The sequence below is a fragment of the Ornithodoros turicata genome, chromosome 1 (genome assembly GCF_037126465.1).
Source record: "Ornithodoros turicata isolate Travis chromosome 1, ASM3712646v1, whole genome shotgun sequence".
NCBI lineage: Eukaryota > Metazoa > Arthropoda > Arachnida > Ixodida > Argasidae > Ornithodoros > Ornithodoros turicata.
The window spans coordinates 211,384,248-211,410,619 of NC_088201.1; the positions used below are offsets into that span (position 1 = coordinate 211,384,248).

The window sequence follows — 26,372 nt, forward strand, 5'->3', positions numbered from 1 at the left end:
CGGCCGTGACTGTTAAGGCCGTATATGTGCCCGTCTGACAGAGGTATTATCGTATGAAGCGCGTTCAATTATGCGAACTCCTTTTCTTGTAAGACATATAACAGATGAAGAGCGGAGTTTGATGCAGTACTCCAAACTAGGTGACAATATGAGAGAACTGATGTTCTGAGGCTGGAACAACATAGAAGGACAAATACATACAAAGCCTCAAAGCCTTTCATGGGTGACAATAATTTAGGCGCAATGCAGTGAGTGCCTCATATATCAATAACTTTGACCAGACATGAAGAACCGACTTGTGTTTCTGGAGCACCCCAAGAGTTGATTGGTTTGTTTAGCTATGTACAGAAGAAATGTGCTCATGCCATAGCAGTTTACTATCAAAGAGCACTCCCAGGATCTTAATGTAATGTACTGCGCAAACTGTCTTACTGGGCCAAAATGTCATTTTGGCATTACATGGCTCATACCTTTTCCACAAAATGTAATGCATTAGCATTACTCATTATCACAATGTACTACCTTACCGTAATGCATCACACTGTACTACTGTACTACAACTACTGTACAAGCAAGCTGATCGCATATATTCCGTATCTAGGTCTATGCCTACTATGACAGAAGAGAGCTCTTCAAATCACTCATGATTTCTTTCTACGCACATTCCGGTGCTTAAGTTGCATGATTATAATGGTTTCATTTCAAGTTGACCTCACTGAATGCAGGGCTGAATAGGGGCTCAGTGATTCAGGCAAAGTGAAAGATAGTGCAGTGGTGGAAGTGCAGTTATATATTGGGGGACTGCATTTTTAGTATTCCAAATCACTTACAACCTTCCTCTTATCAGGAGACGCACCACACCCACCGCTACCGTTAGGAAATATGTGCATCAGTGAAGATGCACAATCTCCTGGACGTTGTAAGTCGCTTAAGCATGTCATTGTTACATTATAAGGTTGCTCCAATGCCCATCAATCTTGTGTGTTATGAACATATGCTTTCGATGTTTGAATTCTGCAATCAGGCTTTTCACCTGGAGCATGTGATGCTGTAAGCCGGAACAGCAGTCGGGTAGGAAGAGATGACCCTGACGGAAACCTGACTGGTATGTAATCCGTACCACAATTGAACCTGTGTATGCTATAAGGAGCTTTAACTCTTTCTGCTTGTAACACACCCAATAAAGCGTTGGCGTTACACTCCACAGTCATTGATCCGTCGATTGTGAAAATATGATACGTCTACCTATACAGGCCACTTTTGTAAATCCTTTTTGTTTTTGTGATACATCATGGTTGTTGTTTGTGCATATTAATATACGATAGTATGTGAATATTTTGCCAGTTATTATCTAAGGTCCTTAAATGTGAGTGAACCTGTGATTTTTTAGCATATATATCAGAAGAATCGACTAAAGCTGGTACTAGATATCAAAGCACCACTTCGAGACCTGTCACAAAGGGTTGCAGCCCTCGAAGGAACGACAGCAGCACCAATCTACTCTCGTGATGTCCTGGACGAAATTTTGCAGGAACCGTTTAAGCGTCTTAAGGACTGGGAAGTTTTAGAGGAGAAGCTGGAGGACAATGCCACAAGGCAGAACCTTGGCACACAAACGCATGGGCATTTTGAAGGTGGCAGTCACTGACAAAGAAATCAACGGGAGGATCAGTCGGCGCTTGGCTTCTGCGAGTGACTTGGAAAGAACGTATAGCACAACGAAGACTGGTGAACTTGTGCCCAGGCTGTTGGGGATTGTGAAGCTTGACGTAACAACATTTTGAAATGTGCCAACAGCTGCAAAAGAGCTTTTCGAGGGACAAACTAGTTCAACAAAAACGGGCCGCACTGTTTTGCTAGAGATCATCTGATTGCTAGGAAGCTTATTTTTACAAGGCACATTAGCATGATTTGATGTTGCTATATCAAATTGCTATGTAACTCGTACATCGATCCATTTGCGTGATTAATGCTCCTGCTTAGATTTATGAAAACTTAGTCGCGTCCGTTTTTATGTGTGTAAGGTGGATCGCCCAGCTGTCCTTGGGGGCAGTTCTCTGAACGATGTTGTGAGAATTATCATGGGGACCTGCGCAAGAAAGTCTGTGCAGCAACAACTGACCGTAGAAGGCCGCAACGGCAAAAGAGCATTTAAGGGAACAAAGCTGTTCTCTTGCGTGTTGGGTAAGCAACATTTTGGCAGCTTCCAAGACGGCGTCTTCTTTCTACACATCACGAATAAGGGCATTTAGTCGTTACGACACTTTTTAGAATAGTTTAAAGCGTTTTAACATTGTCATGTAATGCAGTGTGTTCACTCAGGGCTCACTGTCTTTTCTTGGGTGTAGCTCTGAAGTTGCTAGTCAAATGAAATGTCATTAAAAAAATGAAGCATGTATACAGGGTGTTTATGCTTAGCCTTTACATAATTTTTATAACACAGCTATGAGAGCAGTATAGATGACGTTTTTGCAGTTGAGTTCCACGGCCAGGCGGACATACTCTGGAAGAGCGTATGTAACTACCAGATCACTGATTAGCTGAAGCTCATTAACATTTTAATTATGGAATTTAGGGCAAAAGCAAGATAGCAGAATTAGAGACTATCTTCGTTTGACGTTTAAAAAATCCTGAAACACGCTTGTGCGTTAAAATACTCATCCAGAATTTTGATATGCAAATGAGCCGAATCCGAAAAAGCGTGCATGAGGTGCGCATATCACCCTCGCCGACGGAGGCTTATCTGGGACGGAAAGCGGCTTATCTGGCCAGCTGAGCGCCGCCTACTCCAATCATATCCACCGCTCCGAATCACGTGGCCGTCTGACGTGAAATGAGCACTGTACTCCGGCCGAGATCGCTGTCGCCTCGTTTGCGTGTCAAAATTTTGATATATATATATATATATATTTTAGCCCGCGTGCATGTTTCAGGATCTGTTAAACGTGAAACGGAAAGAGTCTCAGTCTGACATCTCGGTTTGCCCGACATCACCTAATTAAAATGTTAATTTGAGGTGATTAGTCATCTTATAGTTGCACATTTTCTTGAAGGGGATGTCCGTCTGGCAGTGGAGCTCAACTCCAAAAACAACATCTATGCTGCTCTAATAGCTTTATTTATAAAAGTTCTGTAAAGGCTAAACATAAACACCCTGTATATGTGTCCTACGTTTTTAATTCCTAATTAAGCTGTACACTTTACAACGCAAGAAGTACTGCATGTTCTCTAGGAGCGCTGTGGGCACAGCCGCTGTACAGGGGATGTGCTTAAGAGAAGTAAAGGACAAGACGATATGCTTTTAATCTCAAATTGCCTTGCTACCACGGTTGACTTCCTTTTCGCGTAATGCCTTTCAGCATGATTACTTGTGTGCCTCTTTTGAGGTTCTTCAAAACCTCAATGAAGAACATTTGCGCTGAGTTTTGCGTGGTAAGGTTCTGCAAAACGTCGAAGCTGCATAGTGTGCTTCATTGTGACTTGAGTCCGAGTGATTCTAAACGTGCATCACATTTTACCTATGGTATGGCCTGCATATTAATTGTCTCTCATACATTTTTGTTTTCAGCTGCAGTTCACAAACGCATGGGCATTTTGAAGGTGGCAGTCACTGACAAAGGAATCACCGCGAGGATCAGTCGGTACTTGGCTTCTGCGGGTGACCGCGAGGGCGGCAGGAAGTAGCACAAAGAAGTAGAATAAATTATCTCCATTTACTTAATACATGTCTACCCTGTGTTTTTCGGATACGCACGTGCAACGCACATACTAACCGAAAATCACGAAACGAAGCTGACCTTTTATCAGCCCCCCCCCCCCCCCCCCGATCGTGTGCAACAAGTGATATCCGCCATGAAACCGTGAGCCATATCGGCCACTAAGCGGCAGATGATATTGGCTACTGTTTGGCGAGCTATACCAGTCATACATTGGCAAGTGGTATCGAACACACATTGGAAAGTGATATCGGACACACGTTGACAAGCAATATTGGACACACATTGGCATGCAATATCGACCTCGCATTGCAACCGATGTCGGACTGATATTGGCAAGCGACATAGGCCCAACTAAGGTGTTCGTTGCAAAGCGTACATTGGGCCGATGCACGGGATATTGACAGAGGCATGTTGGCCCGATGTTGGCCCGGATTGTCTGTGCTGCTTCGGGAGTTACCCACGGTTCTGGTTGTTTTTCATTGTTTTAAGTGCGGTTCTACCTTCTTCTCCTGCATAAAAGCGGTACCATTGGGCATTGGAAAGGAAAAATGTTACTCCATAAGTGAGATTTCTTTAGTCAGGGTCGGAATGGGTGTTTTTGAAAAACAGGCCTACGAATACCGTGCATTTTTCCGAAGCATGGTCTATTTTAACGCATATTCCACCTCTTCAGAAGCCTTAATAAGTAAACAAATTGCAACGATAAAAGAGCAAGAAATTAACTTCATTTTGCTATCAAACTTGTTTGTTCGAGATGTATCCTTTATTTGTGAACCGACTGCAAACATTCAGAGAAATCACACTAGGTAACATTTTTGCGATATTTTTCAAACGAAGTACGCTCAAGTTCTAGTAATGTTTTGCATACAGTAACAGTCTATTGTGCATAGTATATGTGAAAAAAAAAATTAGTATGGGGCTTCGATGCGGGGGGTCTGAGGTGCTCTTAAAATGCAAGTAGGGTGCAGTTTGGGCACGCTGTTGTTCACGCGGGTTGAGGTTTCTTTCACAACTCACGTGTTCCTGACTCACGCCGTTCATGGACACAAATAAACGCCTACATAAATACCTACAACCGCTGCACCTACGACTCAAAGGCGAGTGAACTTGTTCATCACGTAAAATATAATGACGAATATCGGAAAACCCAATTGGACAGCTTTGCCAGAATTCAGGTGAAATCGCCCAGCAAAAGATTGTGCTGCTTCGGTACGTACTCCTACAGTTGTATGACGGCTTTCTAAAGCATCGTGGATCGGCAAACAATAATTTTCTCTTATCGCCTGAACTGAGTCAGTGCACTAAGACGGAAACGGAGGAAACGTGTCTTGCCATACAGGCGAGATATCATATATACGTGACCTCGGGCTCATTTCCGAAAGCAGTTTCTAATTCACTAATGAGCCACCGCTTCCGTCGAGGGCCTTCGAGGCCACGATACAAGATACACTCCCACCCGCCAACGTTTCAACGTTGTATCAGCAGGCCGATTCCTTGCGCAGCCATAACAGATATTTTTAGTGCATTGTTTTCGAATTGACACAACGAAGCCATAGTATATATCACATGCAGAAGATTTCAAGTAGATTTTTTTAAATGTTTGGCATATAATTTTTTTTTGTCTTTCCGATAGTTCATTTGTCTGCCGCTCACGTAATTTTATTTAACGTTTTGGCATTACGAGTTGGTGTTGGGTTGAATTTCTTTATTTATTTATGATTCGTGAGGTAAGGCCGTTTTTATTATGTATGGGGACATGTTGTTCTATGGTTCTAAGGTTCTAAGGTAATAAACGGTTTTCTAGTACCTTTTGCGACAAGAAAAAAACTCAAACATCATCATCATCAATAACGGTTTTACAAATATGTCTATATTGGTTGGCGAAAAACAAAAACAGGATATACACAGGTAACTCCAGGATACAGGATAAACGATACTGGATAAATTCGTCAAAAATAATGTATATAAATCAGGTTATCACCTGAACAATTTAAATTAACAGTTCTGACGGCGTGGTTACTTACGTAGGTTTACTCACGATTCCTTACTCTCGTACAATTGGTCATATGGTTAAATGCAATGTAAGTACTGTAATTATTAAACCTAGACGTTCATAGTTTAGACTGATAATTAAAATTTGGCTGGCTTTTTTTTTTTTGTTAAGCGAACCGTACTCCAAAGTGTAACGCCAGAACGTTCAACGGAATTTCTAAATCGTTTAGTTCAAATAACTTTGGATATGTGATAGCATGTGTGATTGGTGCATTTTTTAGCTTAATAAAAAGTTGGAAAATGACGCGTATACGATTCTCATTTGAAATGTTTGTTGGGAATCAAGCAGGACGGGAAGCATTTGCGACAATGTTTCAAAGTTTAATACGAAAATAACACACCCCGCAAGCTATGCCAAGAACACGGAATTTGGTGTCGGCACGGCGAACACAATCGTGGTATCAGGGCAACTTATTCCGGGTTAACTGACTCAGGGACAAGTCATACCAGGACAACACATACCACATGCCACTGAAGCGGACGATTCATTTCGGGAAGACTCATATGAAACCAACTTTGCTATCGAAAGCTCATATCCGAAAAACCATTGATGACCCAGGAAATGCTTAAAGGGGTTTGGGGCAGTTTCATAGATGTGGTTCATTACATCATGAACACACTGTACTCCACGGCGGAATACAGAGGAAAAAGAAGTGTTCTTGTACGTATCGTACAAGAAACGTAGAAAAAATAATATCAATACGGTTTTAAATTTTCTTTCTTTCGCCACACGATTATAGAGTGGAACGGTCGAGGACGATGACGTGTCCGCAAGGACTGTTGTGCAGTTCATGTCTGGCCTTTAAAAAAAAGCGATGTTTTGTGCATTTTGTGTTTTACTTGGAGTTTGTGCCACTCCTTCTTGGACCTAGGTGAGGAAGCCATTAATATTTGTATAATAATAATAACATCGTAAGACGGTTACAGTTGTGTTTCTACCAGCGGCATGGATGAGTGGACTAAGGCGTCCGCTCATTGGTGGTAACCAAGGTCGTGTTGGAGACTGGGAGGTGGTGGGTTCGAATCCTGCCACCATTGGCTGTGCTGTCTGAGGTTTTAGCTGGGTTTTCCGAAAGCTTTCCAGGCGAATGTCGGCACAGTTCCCCCCTGAAGTCGGCCCAGGACGCGTACTAATCCCCCTGTCCCCCACTCCTTCCTGCTGTCCACATCTGTACACCGCTCATAGCCACAGTTGCTTCGCGGCGCTAACACCCAATCAAAAAAAAAAAGTTGTGTTTCCACAGAAGTTAAGCAACAGCTATTGTGGGTGAATGTTGACACGTTTATTGCTGATGTATGCCCCACTATACACAAGCGTTCAAAAATAACACTATTTCATTCTAGAGTTTATTAATCTAGAGTTTCTTAGTTCTTAGAGATCCGCTTCCTAGAGTTTATTCTATACGAGTTTTCGTGTGGAGGGCCTCGCTTCTTAAGGTACCCGAATATACGTGAAGAAGCGTGACCCTTCACGCGAAAGACGCGAAAAACGCCGCTAAGAAAACTCATTGCAAAGCTTCCAGACCTTCCAGAAACCACGCAGACAACAAAAAATAAAATCACTGATTCCGTCGCTCGATAAGTGTGGTACGTTCCTAAGCAGCACAATGCACTGAAAGTCGAGTGCAATAGGGGTGGACGGGTAGGTGGAAGGCCCTGAACACACTCGTGAAACTAAAGAACATTGATAAAAAACATACCGTCCACCCCTATTGTACTCGACTTTCAGTACATTGTGCTGCTTGGGATCTTACAGGCTGTAACAAAAAAAAATAAAATAAAAAATAAATAGCGGTGTCGACTGTGTCACTAGGAGGTGGGGATGCTTCATGCTTTGAGGAACAGCGTGATGTCAGTTGAGAAAGGATGATACTGAGTGAGCGATAGGAAACACCTGCAGCCAATTCCGCGCAACGCTCAAAAGTTGTGTATTTCCGCATATTTTTTACTAGAGTACAGAAAAGCTCTGCGGTTTCAATTCTAGCAGATAAAACCCCTGAGAGTTGAGGCCTACAACTTTGCAATTCCGTCGTCAACCTATTTTTATTAATTATGAAGATTAATTATGAAAGTTCTTTAACGGCTGCACTAATTACCGATATACCACCACATCTGAGTATGCCTCATAGGAAATATATACTATATTGACCGACTTTTCCGAAAGAAAGGGAAACCACGAATTTAAGAAAATTCGGGTCACTCTTACGTGATGTACCCTGTATAGACTCTAATATAAAGGGTGGTCCACCAACCATGATAGAAATTCATTGTAAAAAAACGTAGGCCCCGGAGAGAGCAGCTTTGCGCTCAAAGTACGAGCCGTCAAAAAAAGAGGCGGAGTCAAGGGCTCATTTTCGGCGAATTTATTTCGGCAATTGCCATTGCATTACGAGTGGGATTATGTGCTATTCTGAGTAAAATTACCACGGGGAACCGATTTCCGCAAAGAAAACGTTGGGTTGCCTTGGTTAATTTGGGAGTTCAATTCCAGAAATTAACTTTCCGTCAATTTAATTGAAATAAAGACGTTACCGATATGTGGCAAAAGTTATTGGCAGAAAAAAAAAACCTTGACCGCATGTCTCTCCGGTGCCTATGTTTCTTACGATGAATTTCTATCATGGCTAGTGGACCACCCTGTATATTGACCGACTTTTCCGAAAGAAAAGCAAACCACGAATTTAGAAAAATTCGGGTCACGGTTACGTGACGTACCTTGTACACACTCTAATATATAAACTGATATAAAAGAGAGGGAAAATGGCAGCAACGATGACAAGCTCAAAAAAGTAGAATCTCACGCGTATACTTTCTGGCACTACTATAGCGCCAAATAAAAAAAAAACAATACGTCAAACAAACCTAACAAACACCAACACAAGTATAGTGACAATGAAAAAATGGCTAGGAAGCAAGCGAGTTGGTGAAGATGATGCATAATGTAAAAACCCGGAGACTAGGGAACACGAAGGGTGTTGTGTCTGTCCCTTCGTGTTCCCTAGTCTCGGGGTTTTTACATTATGCAACAAGTATAGTTACTACATCATATCAACATTGCGAAACACAAAGTGCTTAAGTTCTCTAAAGGAGACGTAATATATATATTAATACATTAATATTAACATTACTCATTAACATTATGCATAGAAAGGTACAGGTTGGGACAAGAGATTACGAACACGCGAACGACATACTTTTTTCTTCGGTGTGACAACCTAGCGGCTGGCAGAAGCGGGTGAGTTCACTGTTTCGGAGGGGGGGAGGAGCGCGCTGTTAGAGACACACAGCGGTAGTTCCGGCGTCGCTTGGATGCGCACGGGAAGTGGAAGCTACCGCTGTGTGTCGCTAACAGCGCACCCTCCTACCCGTCCGAAACAGTGAACTCAACCGCTTCCGCCAGCCGCTAGGGTGTCGCAACGAAGAAAAAGTACGCCGCGCGCGTGATCCATGAAACTTCCCAAATTGCAGCTCAAAAGATGTAGAATGTTTGCTTCTAACATTTGAAATCCATAGTTTGTCCTAACAAACTGTTTGTAAAAAGATATCAGGGTCACGGAGAGTGTGCTGTTTTTTCGTTGGTCCTTATCTGAGCTATGCCAAATAAGTCGTTTGGATCAATCAGGCATTATTGAATTGTATCGTATGAAGCACGTTCAATTATACGAACTCCTTTTTATTGTAAGACATATAACGGGTGAAGAGCGGATTTTGATGCAGTACCCTAAACAGGATGACAATAATTTAGGCGCGATGCAGTGAGTGTCTGATATATCAATAACATTGACCAGGCATGGTGAACCTACTAGTGTTTCTGGACTACCCCAAGAGTTGACTGATTTGTTATCTACAGAAGAAATGTGCTCATGCCATGGCAGTTTATTATCGGGGACCACTCCCAGGATCTTAATGTACTGCGCAAACTCTTACTGGGCCAAAATGTCAATTTGGCTTTACATCGCTGATGACTTTTCGAGAAAACGTAATGCATTAGCTTTACTCATTACCACAATGTAATCCATTATCGTAATGCATCACACTGTGCTAATCCCCTTTATCGAACACAGTAAGTGCTGCACGCGGTACGCATCAACATAATGAATAACTGCTTGTACAAGCAAGTTGATCAAATATTCCGTATCTAGGTCTATGGCTACTATGACGGAAGAGAGCTCTTCAAATCATTCATGATTTCTTTTTACGGGACATTCCGGCGCTTAAGTTGTATGACTATAAAGGTTTGCTTTCAAGTTGACTTCACTGAATGCAGGACGTAACATGGCTGATGTATTCACGTACAAATGTGCACATTCATATGTGGACTCTGCTTTCTTATTAAGTCCTCTATGCTTTTGCCCTCGTCGAGCTGCGTTTCTCAATACACCATGAGTTTATACAGATTGATTATGTCCACTTGATCCTATTATACGTACATTGTGAAATGTTTCTGAGCTCGATTTCCAAGTCCTGCGAAATTTTTTCTCCTTCCTATGCGTCCTTCAAAATATTTCTAACGAAGTCTTGTCGTAACGTCAAATATTTTTTTTGCCTCTTGTCTATTTCTGTTTTGATATTTTAACATAGTTTCTGTCGTGTCGTTTTCGGTAGTGCAGTGTATTGTAATGTACTGTATTGCATTAGCATTGTGACTTATGTTGTATGCGCCAATACTACGGTCGCTGTAGCTATAACCGTTTGGGGCCGTTGGGCACCAATATAAAATTTAATTATCGTTATTATTATTGTATGTCCTCTTGACCCTGTTGGCCATATTGCTCACAATGAGAACCGATAAGGGTTTCCCACATGTGAGTTACCAGAGACAGAGCAACGGAATCTACGCGGCTAGACGCGAGACAGTAATAAAAGAATTGACTCTCAAAGATGAGAAAAATATTACCCTATATCAATTGGTCATCTTAATTGAAATCAAAGAAGGGCTCAAATTGTGTTTTACCTCATTGGGTCCTTCCTTTGCTTCTTTTTGTTCTGTTTCATGTACATCTCACTTGCGCTACAGTTCGCTACCAATGAGAAGCTCGCATTTCCGCGTTCTCTTCCCTAGGGCCAATCAGCAACTTCGGCATGAGCTATCTTGCACATTCACAGGAAGTTATTCGCCGATATAAACCGGTGCGCTAGGACGGATGTCATTATAGCAAGTCGCACTGCCTCCTGAACCTTCCCGGCGATTCAGCATCTGAAGACTGTGAGTCAGTTATAGTTTTATATACGCTAAACTGATGTTAATCTCTGCGTTTCATGAATATGTAGCCATATGTAGCCACTCAAAATCGCGCTTCATTGTCAACGACTACTCTTTCACTACCTCCGTTTCCGCGTTAAAATTAAGTCTCAACCTCAAACCACTCGAACATCGTCGTCGCTTTGCCAATTTAACGCTCTTCCATAGATTTTCTTTCACCTTGCCTTCTCAACAATCACCCATCACACGCTCGAGTGTCATTTTCCCTCGCTTCGATCACATTAACAAGGTCACCCGATTCCACTGTATTACTAACGCATTCACTAAATCATTCTGTTTTGTACCACTACCATTGAGTGGAACCATGCAGTTTTCCGTAGCTCCCTTCCTCGCTTTCTTCATGTTCAATACCAATGTTAGCTTTGTTGTGCTGCTGAGTTGTCGCCTTTTATACTTGCTTCGATTGTTCTTGTCCTGTTATTGTTACGATTCCTTATTTCCTTGCGTTTTCCTTGTCAATGTTCTTCTGGTGTTCCCACCCCCATGTAATGTCTTCCGGACCCTTGTTCTTTTTTAAATAAATAAATAAATAAGTATCAATAGATCGTCACGTCCCATTATGAATGTTCTCTGTACAAAAAATGGTAAAGTCACTGAATTTAAAGTTAGGGCAAGTCACCTACATCATGTGCTCAGTAATTAGAAAACGAGATGTTCCAAATGTAAGCTCGGGCAGAATTGTAAAATCATTCCACCTTAGCAACCTTCCACTGCAGCTTGCTTTTTCCCGTTTGAATTAGCGACAAGAAACATGGGTTTTTGTTGTAGCAACGGCAACCGGGTCCACCAGCCCCCTGTTCAATGCAAATCAGACAAATATTTGAACGATTCCCAACTCCTTGCAAATCCTGTCTTGTGCGTGCTCAAAACGACGCATCTGTGCCGGAGGGTTCCCTTTGCATCGCCGTCTGTTCGAATCTTAGTTGACATCCTGTACGGATCACTTTTGCGTCCCTAAGCTGACCCAAAGGTGCGCGGCAATACTAATATTTTGCATATAATACGCATATTATCTATTATAATACGCGTAATATCTAATCTAATATATCTAATATAATATTTTGCATATAATACGCGTATTATCTATTATAATACGCATTGCTCTGTCCCTTTGAGAACATGTTAAAATGCAACTTCTTGAACCCAAACGTGGTTAGAGCACTACTGTCTCATACGTAGTGCACAAGTTGTGTACGCTTCTGATTGTTGTGTCTACATAACAATTAGTGTATTACTTCTACTAATCATGTAGTAGACGTAAGTGACGAAATGATTACGTGTTATATAGAATGATAATGCAGATTTCCGCGAAGTGCTATATCCTTGCAGTATTTGCAATGCAAAGTGTGAGTATCACTGCTCTAATCTACCCTACTGTAAGCTGACTTAACCTTACCCACCCTACTATGTTGGGCACGACTATGTCATCTGCCTTCATGTCATGCTAATATATATAATTGTTACACAGCACGATTACTACGTAGCTTATTGCGTTATGCCCCGATTAATGTGATAATATACAGTGAGAGAGAAACTTGTGGCATAACACCTCCCTGAGAAAACCCCGTGTGGGGGTGGTGGTGTAAGGGAAAGGGTTCGCCGTTGTCGGCCTCACAGAGGTGGGCAACGTCACGGGAAGTGTGCGTCCGGGGCCGACTTCTAGGGGAACTGTGCCGACATATGTCTGAAAGCGTCTGAGGAAAACAGGAAAAACCACAGGTAGCACAGCCGGCACCTGGATGTGCCCTGAGAAAACCGCCATGCAGAGTAACACCGGGAAGACAAGCTGCTTTTGACAAGTTCTTGCTGGCCTCCTTCTCACGTTGTGCATTATGTATAAATAATAATAATTATTATTATTATTGTTTTTATTGAACACACTTTTAACAGTCTTACTCGACACACTATTGGAGGTGGTTCTCCGAACTACATTTTTGTAAAATAAAATGCCAAAGAATAACTTACAGAAAAAAGAAACATTTGGACACACCAGTTCATGTTCTGTTTGCGTGGCAAAGTAACACAGTACAAGATGAGTATCCTATCGGTTTCCGCACAAGAGGTTAATTGAAAAACATAAATGTATAAACGATAAACATGTAAACGTGATCCTGTGCAGTAATACTCTGCTCTGTAACACTACTTATGTGTCGTTAAATATGCGAATTTTTTATTTTTATTCACAGCAGACGAAGACATCAGCAGCAGCCATGAAGGCCGTCCTCGTTTTGATGCTACTAATCGTTTTACGTGAGTGTGTGCTTTTGTACTTCCTATTCATTCCATTCTCGAATGGCAACGGTCTCATGTTCTCTGCAGTTGCAGCAATTGAAGCTGGGGCTATGCCCAGAGTCTATCGCCATATATACCGCGCTGCCAGACATGTCGCTGCCAGAAATGTTGCTGCCAGAAATGTCGCTGCCAGAAATGTCGCTGCCAGAAACGTCGCTGCCAGAAATGTCGCTGCCAGAAATGTAGCTGCCAGACATGTCGCTCGTGAGTTCGGCGGTTACCAGTCTGGCAGAGATGGTGTTAGAGGCTCTTCCGGTTACGGATACGGCAGAGATGGTGTTCGTGGCTCCTCCGGTTACGGATCCGGCAGAGGAGATGTTCGTGGCTCTTCCGGTTACGGATCCGGCAGAGGAGATGTTCGTGGCTCATCCGGTTATGGCTCTTCCGGTTATGGCTCTGGCAGGGGTAATGCTGGTGAGTATCCTGGTTATCGCTCTGGTAGAGGTACTGCTACTGGTAGAGGTAAGCTAAACTGCATTGGGCAGTCTGACTCTGGAAACTCCGTGGTGACTCTAAGTGGGGGAAAACAGCCAGAGTAGGGCATTGTAGCGGAAATGAGGTCATAACTCTGCGCCGAAAAATAGCGAAGGTTAGCCCTGGTAACAAATTTTCTCGACTCTGCTCCAGAGCAGGGTATGCTAGGGTTATGACATCAGACACACGCGCGTTTGGCTTTGTCGTCTGCTACACACGGCAATCGTCCATCTTTGCTTCGTTATAATGGAGTTTTGAAAGCTTTTCGATGTGCTCTGACCTGACTTGAACTAACCTTACCCACCTGCGCTAACCTCACCCAACTAGACGCTTGCTACATTTCACAAGATAGCAACCTCCATATCCGTTAGGCTCAGCAGGGCCGCGGATGCCCTGCTGCAGAAGGGTTGCGTGTTGTGTTATTCGAAAGCATACAAAAAAGGGTCGAGACCACACAATTCTACTATTCTTATATTTTTAGCTTCCGTATATGAGCCTGTTTCACTCACACATGCGGAATTTAGCTTCCAAACGCTTTCACTAATTTTTAAAGCCCAGTGGTCTCGAGAACAAACTACAAGTACAAACTACAACTACAAAGGTATTCGCGACGAATGGAGGCTTGACCACCAGGTGCATGCAACATGTTTGTAAGTGAAACGTAGCGACGTTTGACTTACAAACATGTGCTATACGTGCAGCCAAAGAGCTCCGGCTATATTTCTTCTTAGGTACATGCAACGTTTACTCAGGACTGCTTATTGAGGACGCTGTCGGCTAGGCAGGACTTGGCGGGGCATGTACACGCCACACTACAGTGAATAGAACGCCGGTTTGGAGGAATCTTTACTTCCTTGCGGGAACATAGTTTTTTAATGTTCACGTTTGGCAACGCAGGAGAGTGGGGGGTTCCCACCTAAACGGGGAACCTTTACTTCCCTGCGGCAATATTTTTTTTTTAAAAAAAAGTTCACGTTCGGCAACCCAGGAGAGTGCGACAAAAAGTACACCTTGTGATGTTTGCCTGTGTTACCCTTTTCACAAGTTACAAAGGAAAAGTGCACGATCGGATAAACAGTCTTAGCACCAGTCGTTCCTTCAGTTGGATACCTCCAGTCTGAAAAGGTCACACCCAAACAAAGAAACGCTACCAACGGTGTTGGGCTGGGCGGATTGTTCTGGCAGCACTTGGCTTGGCTGCATTCATGAAAGGAGATGTTGTTTAAATGTATAGATATTATGTAGCTCCTATTTTACGCGACAGATCGTGCCGCAATGATTTCTGTTTTTGTTGATTCCGTGTTCGCACCCCCCCCCCCCCCCCCTAGCGAAGCAGCTAGGACTATGAGCAGCGTACAGATGTGGGGAGATAGAGAGAGGACAGCAGGGAGGAGCAGGGCACAGAGGGGCTTGTACGGGTCATGAGCAGACTTCGGGTGGGGGGTGGGGAATTGTACCGATATTTATATGAAAAGTATGCCAGAACATCCCACGGAAAACGTCAGACAGCACAGCCAGTGGTGGAATTCGAACACACCACCTCCCAGTCTTCAACACGACCTGGGCGACCACTAAAGGGCGGCTGCGTTTTACCTAGCTTCTTGTTGCTCTAAATTTACCCACTGGGCCACGCTGTTGGTCACAACGATCAGAGGGAGGGACCGCTACGCCGTACTAAAACTATGCGTGCGCCTATGTGGGGGAAAAGTGCAGCGCCTTGTAAACGATAATGCACAGACAGTGTACGCTAGCTGCTTTACTAAATGTAATACTACGCGTGCGCATGCGTACGACGCCACGAGCACAGCTGCATCCCAAATGTCCGACCGCGAAACTGGAAGTAAAATTGGTATTCATTAAGAACCGGTTCAAGAAGAATACCTTCTCTGTTTCCTGTCAGAAAGTCGTCAGCCCACGATTTGCCGGGAGCAGTGCAAACTGATTTCGCTGCTGGTTTCCATGGTGGCGTCTCGTGCTTTGCGATCAAACAGGAAGGGCAGATGACGACATCAAAAGATTTCATCGAATTTAATTGCTGTACAACTCAACTAGATGTCCGTGATTGTAGCTACAACTACACAACATTGTCGGCTGATGCGTGCCGTTTAAGCTGCCTTTTAAGTGGTCCTAACTTTGACGACGTCGCATCCAAGGGAATCGAGGCCTGTTGGGTAATACGCAGGGAGGGCCACGATCCGCTACGAAGCACAAATCGAGCAAAACCCAGAGACGCGTGACAGCGTTTGGTAGAAGGTTGGTGTTGTTGCGTTATGACGTTGCTACCAATTCCCCGGACTTCGAAAACAATGGGGCCATTAGGTGCCTGTCCAGAGGCCAGCCCACCGACTCAATAAAGATAGTGCTATGGGAAAGAGTTCCAGTCTCGGTTTATCGTTTTTGTTACCTAATTTCCATGACATGTACAATAAACAGGATGTTTTAAACAGCAGAGGGAGCCCGGCACCGGAGAACCGCCTTCGTGTTTGTGACTCGGAGTACGAAGGCAGAAAAATAGGCGATGTCAAGTTGCCGGTGGTGAGTAAATCAAAGCGTCATATTAAACGGTAGGAGCAACTTATTTATTTACACATGGTAACGAGACTTTCGTGCACGAGACTGCATTTCTTCTACAGAGGTGCAGTCTCGTGCACGAAAGTCTCGTTACCATGGGTAAATAAATAAGTTGCTCCTACCGTTTAATATCACTCTTTGATCGACTCGGAATACTTCTGGCAGACTGTTCACGTTTGTCTGCCGTCGTATATCAGCGTTGTTCGGTGCCAGAGTCAACAGTAACTCTCGCTGTTATAAAAACCCAACAGTGAAAAAGACGTTCAACTGAGCCGGGTCGGACTTTGCGCGTCGAATGCATGCAATACGTACGATTCTTTTTTCTTTTTTTTTCGCATCGGCAACTACACAACGATACATTTATTGGGTTACAACCCAAATTACAGGGTTACAAGGGGAGTTTAAGTTTTCCTTCGCAAGATAAATAGATGTTGGACACAAAAGAGCGATTTTTTTTTTGCGTTCCATTCCAATACCTGCGAATTTTAACAAGTACTTTTTACTCTCTTCTAGGGTACGTCCGATCGCAATAAGGTCTTCTCTTGCGCGGACCGACAACGGTAAGTTGCACTGAGTCGATTGTTATGTTTGGTTACTCATTTTAAACAACAGCACGTACTTGATGATGTCATGAGGTGTTCGACAGCAAGAGCCCGGATACATATATGGGGATGATTATATGGGTGAAATGGGAGTGTAACCGATGGGTCAGCTCACACATGCTCCAGGCGCATTTTTCATTGCTCACCAATGCGAGGGAGACCCAGATCAACTGCTGCCTTTTATACCTTGCGTTTTAAGGAGCGCATTTCTGGGCGGTCTTTCGAAATCAAAAAGTTCATTAGTCCAAATTAATGAGAACAACACTTCGCCAGACAATAAGGTGGTACACTTAACCAAGAATATATCTCCAATCAATGTAACTGAGTTAGTTTGGACACACTATTTACAAGGAGTACGGAAGGGTAGAAAATCCACGGAACCGGTAAGGAAATATGAAGGGAAGTACATCAAGACGAGATCCGCCGATATTTCGAACAAGCAGTGTTCTTCTTTACAGAACTTTGATAAAAAACTACGAGAGCAGCTTGGATGTCGTTTTTGCATTTGCGTTATACGGCCACAAGGTAGACATCCTCTGGAAGAGATTATGCACGGTGGGTGCAGATAAAGTAGCCCCTCGTTTATACACGTATGGCGTTCCCTGCTTACCGCATGAACTTCCTGTGTGGTGCGGGATGACGCATTTATCCGACGAAAGCGAACAAAACATCGTTGTAACCAAACTCCACGTAACAAAGAGTTCTCCATGCAAACGTTGCTCTCTGTGCATCCCGATTTTCCTAGGCGGAAGTCAATATAGCGGTCACGGCACAAGTGCGTCTAGCTAGCGCAGGGCGTACCAGGTCTCGTTTTGTTTCTGCGTGACTGGCACCCCAAGCGGTAGGACGATGCAACTGAGCTACACTGCCATGTCCCATTGGAAATACACGGAGCGAAGTTCGTGTTGGTAACGATTTTATTGCGCAGAGTTTGGTTAACGCGATTTTTTTCCTCGATTTGCACCGCGCAAATGCACCGTCGTGCGCCGCTGGAAGTTCGTACGGTATGCAGGGAAAATGTGGGGCTACTTTATCTGCACCCACCCTGGACAACTACAGGTTGACTAAATTACCTAAACTCATTAATTAACTCATTAATTATGAGATTTGTGGGAAAAGCCAGATTGCAGAATGGGAGGCAATGCTCTTTGAAAGTCATTCTACCTTCAAGGATGTTCGGAACCGAGCGTGTGCCGTGAAACATCCGAAGCTAATTGAGCGACGCAATTTAATCGAAATCGAAACAGCGCTCGTCCGGAGCGGATCGCCTCAAAATCACGTGGCCATCTGATCTGAAATGAGAGCTGAGCTCCCGGCGATCCCGGTTTCGTTTTCGGTTTCGGCTCATTCCGTTTCGAAATTCAGGGACGAGTATTTTACCTATCGTCTGCCTTTCAGGATTATTTTTTTTATACGTGGAATTGAAACGGCAGTTGAGACGCCGCTCCCTAGACGACGGCATGCCGCTTTAGCAGAGACGTCACCGCGTTATGTGACGTCACCGCGTCACCGCATTGCTGGTGGTGATGGGGGAATGAAATAATTAGCCCCTTCACAATATGGCACGAAGTCCTCTGGTGTTCAAAAAGGTAAAAATAGCTTGAGGGCAAGGCAAAATGCGACTGTGAGAATGTGAAACAGTTCCTGAGGTGACACAATGGGTAATCGCGGATCCTGCGGACCCCACCATTCAGCAACGATGTTGTTAACATACAACACTGTCACCCTCACTCCACCCTTTCACTCATTGGCGTCTAGCACAGCCATTTTATTTTCTCTCTCTTCATTGTTTCGTAACTACCAGTTAGGGTTGGGACTGTGTTTCCTTTATTTCGTCAGTGAATCTATACTTGAAATGGTCACTGAAGACCTGGTAAAAAGTCAGTGAATCTACATTTGGGAGACGCCCTCGGTGGAAATTTTACTTTTCGCAATTTGCTAATTTTTTTTTTTAGTTCCACGTTTGTCAGCATTTTGTGCCGTGTATTGATTGTCAGGAATTGCCAGTTCTCCATTCTTTTGGTTGATTGCTCGAAATCCATCAATTTTTCAGGTCACAAAGAAGACGTGCAAAAGAAGACACTGAGTTCACCATGAAAGCACTACGTATCATGAAGAATAAAGTGAAGTTGAAATGCAGAATATGTCTCTTGCATCGAAAGGGAGCAAAATATGAAGGCAATGTGGTATTGATAGGTGCTTAAAAAACAAGAGGCAAGATGAATTATTGTCGAGCAGTGAGTGTCATTGCCTCTCTGTATACTGCTCATCTTTTTTACAATCTATTACGTGCTGTGTAACCTAATCACAAGCATACACGCACACACAGTTGCAGTAAGTATGTGGAAGTATTCATATACGTGTATGCACTTATTCTAAAACGCGGTTGACATAACTCTGCATACTCTACATGCTCATGGCGAGTAATTAGTAAAGAACTAAGTGAAAACAAACAACGACGAACAGCAACGAAACGATTGAAAGCACTAAAATATTGCTTTGTGCTTCTCGGACATTACACCGTAACTCTACGAAGAAGTTATTTACGGTCCGCCATGAAATGTACTGCAAAGCCTGTGAAAGCTAGGGCTAATGATAGTTTCCTTTTTTTTTTGCTGGAAACACTCCATCGTAACATGACGGTACAAGATTGGCATCCCAGGTGCCATGGAGTTTACCATTTTCGTACGGTGACTTTTTAAGGTGTGTGAGTAATCTACGATACATGGAAGAGTACTACTCGGCCAACCTAAAAAGGACACCACGGACACCAGAAAGTTTAGGCACATACGTTCAGTTCAGAATGCAGAATTGGGCTATGGTGCTGCTCTTTGCTGAACCACTTTATCTGGTAATTCTAGCTCACATTTCAACAGGTATATTCCAGGCACCGTTCCCCCTGAAGTCGGGCCAGGACTAATACTAACCCCCCTCTCCACCACTCCTTTCTGCTGTCCTCTCTCCTTCTGTCCACATCTCAAAGCCACAATTGCTTAACGGCGCTCACAAGGAACAAAAAAAAAAAAAAAAAACGTGTAGAGGCGTGCATACTTATCGAGTTGTTACGTAAAGATCGATCAGACACTCCATACTGCGAGATAAAATCAAGCGTCGGCGTTGTAAGGTTTAAAAACAAAACAAAAAACACACACACACTACTAAACAGCGCAGTTCTGCGGCAAAAACGAACACCGACAAAGGCACATAACGGACGGGACGCAACGTGCTGCTACGCTCTGCACTGAGGCACTCGTACTTTTTTTTTTTTTTTTTTTGTGCGATATGTCTTGCACAGGGCTCGTAGTCCTCGTCTTTACTCCTCCTGCACACTTTCTTAGACTCTTGCATGATTCTTTAAAGCCGGTGGCTATGTCTATACTTCGACACACTCCCTTACTAGGACAGCACCGGTCGCAACCTCACCTTTGCGGAGCCCATCTCCCTCACCAAAAATGCCGGCAAATTGCGCGACAACGAACTTTCGATACCCAGGCTGCCTCTAAAGTCCAATACCACAACCCTGGTGATTTTCTTTGGGTTGGTGCTATCAGAAAGCCCAACCTCTGCGAGAATTGTATATGCCGCTACATGGGCCCTTACCCGGTCACATGCCACACTTCAGATGTGAACTATACATTATTTAACCGGTTGACGCTCCTTCCAACAGGCGCCGACGAAACATAGAGGCGGTCCGTAGGTATCACGCCTTAAGCCTTACATTGCCACATCATCACTGGAGTCGCTTTCTCCGACCAGGATGTCATCGGCCTCGGCGTGGGGACGGTGTGACGCAGAATAGTCATCGTTACTGTCGTCATCATCAAGGGTTCTTGTGGCCTTAGAGGCGGGCATCTTTCAGTTAGGTCATTCCTGTTATCGTGTTGCTTATTATACTGCATAGTCTTCTCATATGGGGTCGCAGATACACAACGCAGGTCTCATCCACCATACAGGCTATACAAAGTGTGCACTTTTCGTGAAAGCAAGGCATGTAGTGGTGTGTGTGTGGGGGGGGGGGGGGGGGGGCGATATGTTTATTATATTAAAAAAATAGGAGGGAAAGATTAGCCTGCGCTATGGCAGCTTGCTATTCTAAGGAAATAAAGGAAATACAAAGAAAATAAAAATAAACAACAAGTGGTGTAGGGTTTTTACCAAAAGCTCTGTCTTTTCAATGCGGTCAACTCTTGTCCAAGCACAAGCATGCGTGATGAAATTGAAAACATCATAACCACCAAGTCTATCAACACAACCCATTTGTGTACATCGATGTAATGTACGTCCGTATGCATGCAAGTGTTGGAAGGTGGACGCAGGAGAAAAGACTTTCCACTTCATCTCGGGGCTTTGGGGGAACGGCCCCCCTTTTCGTGCATAAAGATCAGACAGGGCACCTGATATTCTTTCATGAGGCTTTTTAAAGGATCTGCATGAATTTCGATTACTACAGGTAACATCTTTGAAATGAGAAGGATTTGTTATGTGGCATGTTTACTAGTTGCATCACTACCCCTCTGATACCAAACAAACCTAAGTATGGCCTCACACCATGTGAGTCAGGTATAGAGTGTGCTTACCACAATTTACAATTTCGCAGATTAGATTTCAAAAACTGAAGCTGCTGCATGGAATCAACTGCCAATGCGTAAACACCCCATTTAATTATTACTCCTACTTTTGTTGTCCACATCCCATTTCTTTTGGACTTCTTTCACGGAGGTCCCCAGTCTGAATAATTCATAAACAATTGGTGCTATTGGAAAGCTTTCTTATCGCTAAAGATCCTTCAGGTATCGGGCATAAGCTGTGGAGTAAGTGGCTTATTTGCATATGCTCACTAATTAAATAAATATCCTCCCTTTTGAATTTTACTTTGGACACTTTTGGGTAAGTACTTGGGCCTGCTTGCACTACACTTCTGAGGCGAAATGCCCTGCCAGAGCTGTGCAAAAGTATAATGCCTCAAGGTTAGTATCCTAGCAGAAGTTTCCTGGAAGCGGGCCAGGACCTTCAGCATAAAATATTCCCACAACGAACTGCATTGACACTCAGTGACTTTTTCCAGTTCTTAGTTGGATTCTGTTTACATACTTCTTGCGTGAAGCAGTGTACAAATGTGTTCTTTGGCTGCTGTCAGTTGTGTGTTCATCCGCGTGGTTCACACATAGGGGGCAGAAGTTAAGGGCCAGATGGAAGATGCACTTCGCTTTTCATTCTTCTTCTCTATCGAACTGGTGCACAGCGCTCGTGTCGTATCATGATGCAAACGTGATGTCTCACCTACGGAACGACATCACCGCCATTGCTGTTTACAAGTCAGGTAGAGAAGGATTCCAAAGCATGCCTTGTGGCTGCCTTATCCTTTGTCACCCCTGTTTGTGTGACAGGCAGATGAACATGCAATAGAGACATCAAGTGAGCTGAGCAAAAGAGCTTTGGACACTGTTCTGTACAAAAAAATGCGTAAACTGCAACCAATTGATAACTTGAAAAAATCACCAATTGCCAACATGGTTTTTAAAAATATTTTTCACTGACGGTCCCGATACGTAAAACAGACGTTCCACAAGTGTCCCAAGAAAAATTTAAACGTTACAATTTTCATTTAATTAGCGAGCATATGCAAATGAGTCATTGCTTGCACAGTCCATGGCACCAAGTTTACGGAGGTCTAGTCTGATTTCAAGTGTTATACCTTGCACTTATGCAACCCAGCCTAAGACATGAACACCTCCAGTTTCGAAATGTTAGTGCCCGTTGGGTCCATAGTCAGCTCTCCGTGTTTGACCGGCAGAGAAGACTGGAAATCTCCTAAGAGCTAAGGTACCGTTTCGACACTGAAGGGCAGCCGTTCTTCGATCGGATCATCACGTGCGATGAAACGTGGGTGCACCATTTCACCCCTGAGCTCGCAAGAAGTTCCGAAGCGCCCCGTCTGCCACGGTTTTCTGGGACAAGGCTGGCGTTGTTCATGTTGATTTTCTGCCCAGTGGTACCACCATCAATAGTGCATATGACTGCCAGGCTCTCAGGGATGTGCATAAGGCGCTGAAGCAAAAGTAGCAGCCCTCATCACCACACGAATCCTCCACCTACAGGACAATGCACGCCCGCATACCTCGCATCTCACGACACGCACATTACAGGAGCTTGGCTGAGAGCTGCTACGTCATCCCCTTTACAGTCCAGACATCGCCCTCACCGATTTCCATCTCTTCGGGTCACTGACGGCGTTCCTTGGGGGCCGACACTTCAGCTGAGACGAGGAGGCGAAGAATGCGGTCCGATCATGGCTGCTACGCGCCGGTAAGGGGGGGGGGATATGTTTATTAAGAAAAAAAGAAATAGGAGGATTCCGGAGGATAGGAGCATCCGTAAGGATTTCTATGCTGCTGGCATCGAGGCCCTCGTGACAACGCTGGGACAAGTGCATTAGTGCAGCTGGAGATTACGTTGAAAAATGAAACTAATTTCTCGCCTGTAAGTTCATTTTACTTTTGCGAAAAATGAAAAGTCCCGGTTTGACTTGAACACTCCTCGTACATATAACCCGACAACAATAGATACACACAAAAAGAATGGTACAGTGTCTTGTACAGTGTACAGTGTCGACTAAACAACAAGGCTATCACACTTGTTCGATAAAACAAGGCTATCTGACAGAATGACGACAAATTGAATTGTCTGTTTTACAATTTCAACAACAACAACAACAACTTTATTTTCAGAAGGAGAGTGGGGATACAATTTCAAAAACACAAAAGCATCGCATCAAACTGCGGTCATTAGACCACGACATTCACACATCATGAGACATGATTGACGTTCTCACGGTGTGTGTGTGTGTGTGTGTTGTGGCCCACCGATGGGGCTCCGAGCTCGCCAGTGGAAGTTGCGCTGTAAGTAGGATGAAAGCTCTGTATTACAAGTTGAACACCTGTAAGTAAACACTTACAGGTGGTCATTACTCAGATGTTGTCACAATAATTTGAACCTTGACTGCCAAATCCACTACATTTCAAAGGTTTACACTGCCTTTATACTATTGGCTAGCGTATAATTGATGGAACGCTGTCCCCACCCCAACTTACAAAAAAACAAACAAACTGGGAGCGTCAATACATGTAACAGGACATTAGCAACAACACCAAGTTCGCTTGCAGACAGCAACATTAATGTGAAAGACGGTATGGGTATTGGAACATCTGTTTGTGTATTATAATCTCCTGTGTGCATCACAGTGCAGAATGAGTGCACATGCAAGCACAAATCGAGCTACACAATGCAGCTTCTTTGTTCAAGGTACCCAATGCTCACCTAAAAACATAGTATCTTTCAATACGGATGGATGAATCTAGTCATGTACTCCGTGAACTTCCGTGGCACATCAAGGAGTACACTGTCCATGTATTCAAATATATAGCAGCCCAAGAGGTTCTCGTATGGCAAGTTCCTGAGAAGCGATGGGCCTTTTAGGCCATTCATTGGTGTTCGTAGCCTCAGTGCGAGCTCCATCACCGATGTCGCCTCCACTGATCGCTCGGTATCAAGGTAGAGGCGTTCGTGTATAAAGGAACTAATGTGAACCAGACAAAAAAGAGAAAATAAGAATGAAAAATTTAAAAATGAAAAATTTAAAAAGATAAGAACGGAAATTTGAAAAGGTTAATTGTACTGAAAACAGTTGTCCCCAAGCAGTTTTTCCAACTGTCTTCAAGCTCTCCCAGTGTGAGACACAGTAGGTAACGTTACACGCCATTAATATGTGTTTGTTTCCCAACAGGATAACTCTCAATAGCAGCAACACAAATATAGAGGGAGTGTTCTCTGCAGCGTGCAACACAGGTTGTCAAGTTGCCACACGAGTTCGCGGGCACTCTGAATAGCCGAATTTTCCCATCACCATGTCCGGATGTCTTCTTCATAGAAAGCATAAACCCGCAGACATAGAGTTTTGGTTGCGCGCTGTGTGCGCAAGCTCATAAACGCATAGCTTGGATTTCGAGGTCCCTCAAAAGTTGGTGTCCGCTGCTGTAGCTAGCTCCAACTTCGCTTTAATGACTGTCACAGTTGATTCTGGCCCCGATGGCAGAGTGTATCCTTCAACCTATGACGGCGTCGGCACAGTCATCACATGAGTCTTGCACTGAATCATTAGAAGGGGTGAGCTCCGTGACAGTGACAAGCAGAAAATGATAGACGGCGAGCGCTCGTAGGGCTTCGAAAGACATTCTTCATCTTACTAACTAGAGACTAATTCTTGAGTACGCAAGTTCATACACACCCCAAAGCGAAGGCACACAACTTTTTTCAACGAAATCTGATAGTGTCGACCTACACCCCTGGCTGGTTTCGGCTAGAATGGTCGCGCGCAATATGACTAGCTCCCTAATATTCCATAAACATTGACTTGTTGTGCTGTAGGTCCATATGAGTAACACTCACCATGTGCTGGCAGACCGGTTGCTGGGATACAAAAGAGAATAGTTACTTTACAAAGTTACTAGACGCTTTCGAGGATCTGCTCTACTCTGTGGGTTCCTCTCACTGTTTGTGCGCACTAATGTTTCACGCACAGTTTCTCATTGAAATTAATTTATTAGAAGATGCGTTCTCTCAGCCTGAATTAATTATTCACAACGGGATTTCACACATAAAAATACCATTTTGCATTTTTTGCTACGTTGAACAATGCGTCTAAACTGCGTATAAGGCTGGCAAAAGTGAGCTAAAAGAAAGGACTAAACCTAGACCTGCGGCCGGAATGGTGGTATACTTAGGTATGCTTAGGGGTATAAAACACGTCTAAGCTTATGCTTCAGTGCTAATGTGATGTCTAAACTAAGCCAAACTGCATAACTGTGGATTGTATAAAACTACATCTAATGTCCAGCAGACGCTAATTAACATAGCGATAAATGTGCTGATGTAATGCTACTGGTCATGCAACCCTCGGCACTGAATGTCAATGCCCGTAGCCGCGATTTAGCCTTTTTTAGATGTGATGCGTAGAATTAGTCATGATGCTAAGAATTATTAGCACTTACGGACATTGTGGAATACCGCCGGATGAAAGCTAAGGTAACACGAGAACTTAAGAACGTTGAGCGAAGTTTACGAAGAGCGTTGGCGTAAGTTTTGCCACCATCTTTCACCGTGTGATCCAGCCACGAAGATCTGGCGGACAATTCGATCTCTGAAGGAGGCGCCCCCTCAAAAGAATCCTCTTGTGGCCTTGGCTATCGTTAAAGGTGTAGACGAAAACACGCTTGCGCAGGACTTCTGTGTGGTACTAACGACTCCGGCGGCTGCCTCGACCACGCCGCTACACCGCAGTTTTGTATACAGTTTGACGGCTGAACTTCACCAAGACTGGGCCCGTCTCCCGGAAGTTATGGA

The 26,372-nt window shown here is 43.9% G+C and overlaps 1 protein-coding gene across 1 annotated transcript; it reads left to right on the top strand.

Moving 5' to 3' along the window:
• The first annotated feature begins 10,901 nt into the window (after nucleotides 1–10,901).
• LOC135394271 (uncharacterized) lies at nucleotides 10,902–19,177 on the top strand. The gene is made up of 5 exons (XM_064624948.1): nucleotides 10,902–10,977; nucleotides 13,221–13,284; nucleotides 13,354–13,740; nucleotides 16,885–16,931; nucleotides 19,027–19,177. The coding sequence occupies exons 3-5, from the start codon at nucleotides 13,522–13,524 to the stop codon at nucleotides 19,175–19,177; spliced, it is 417 nt and encodes a 138-aa protein (XP_064481018.1). The 5' UTR covers nucleotides 10,902–10,977; nucleotides 13,221–13,284; nucleotides 13,354–13,521.
• Nucleotides 19,178–26,372: the final 7,195 nt, after the last annotated feature.

What these genes read in the sequence shown, in the direction of transcription:
- LOC135394271 (XM_064624948.1), top strand. Translation starts at nt 13,522, where the DNA reads ATGTCGCTCGTGAGTTCGGCGGTTACCAGTCTGGCAGAGATGGTGTTA. An exon ending in CTCTGGCAGGGGTAATGCTG is followed by an intron (nt 13,741 to 16,884) that starts GTGAGTATCCTG and finishes ACTCTCTTCTAG; the next exon opens with GGTACGTCCGATCGCAATAA. An exon ending in TCTTGCGCGGACCGACAACG is followed by an intron (nt 16,932 to 19,026) that starts GTAAGTTGCACT and finishes TCAATTTTTCAG; the next exon opens with GTCACAAAGAAGACGTGCAA.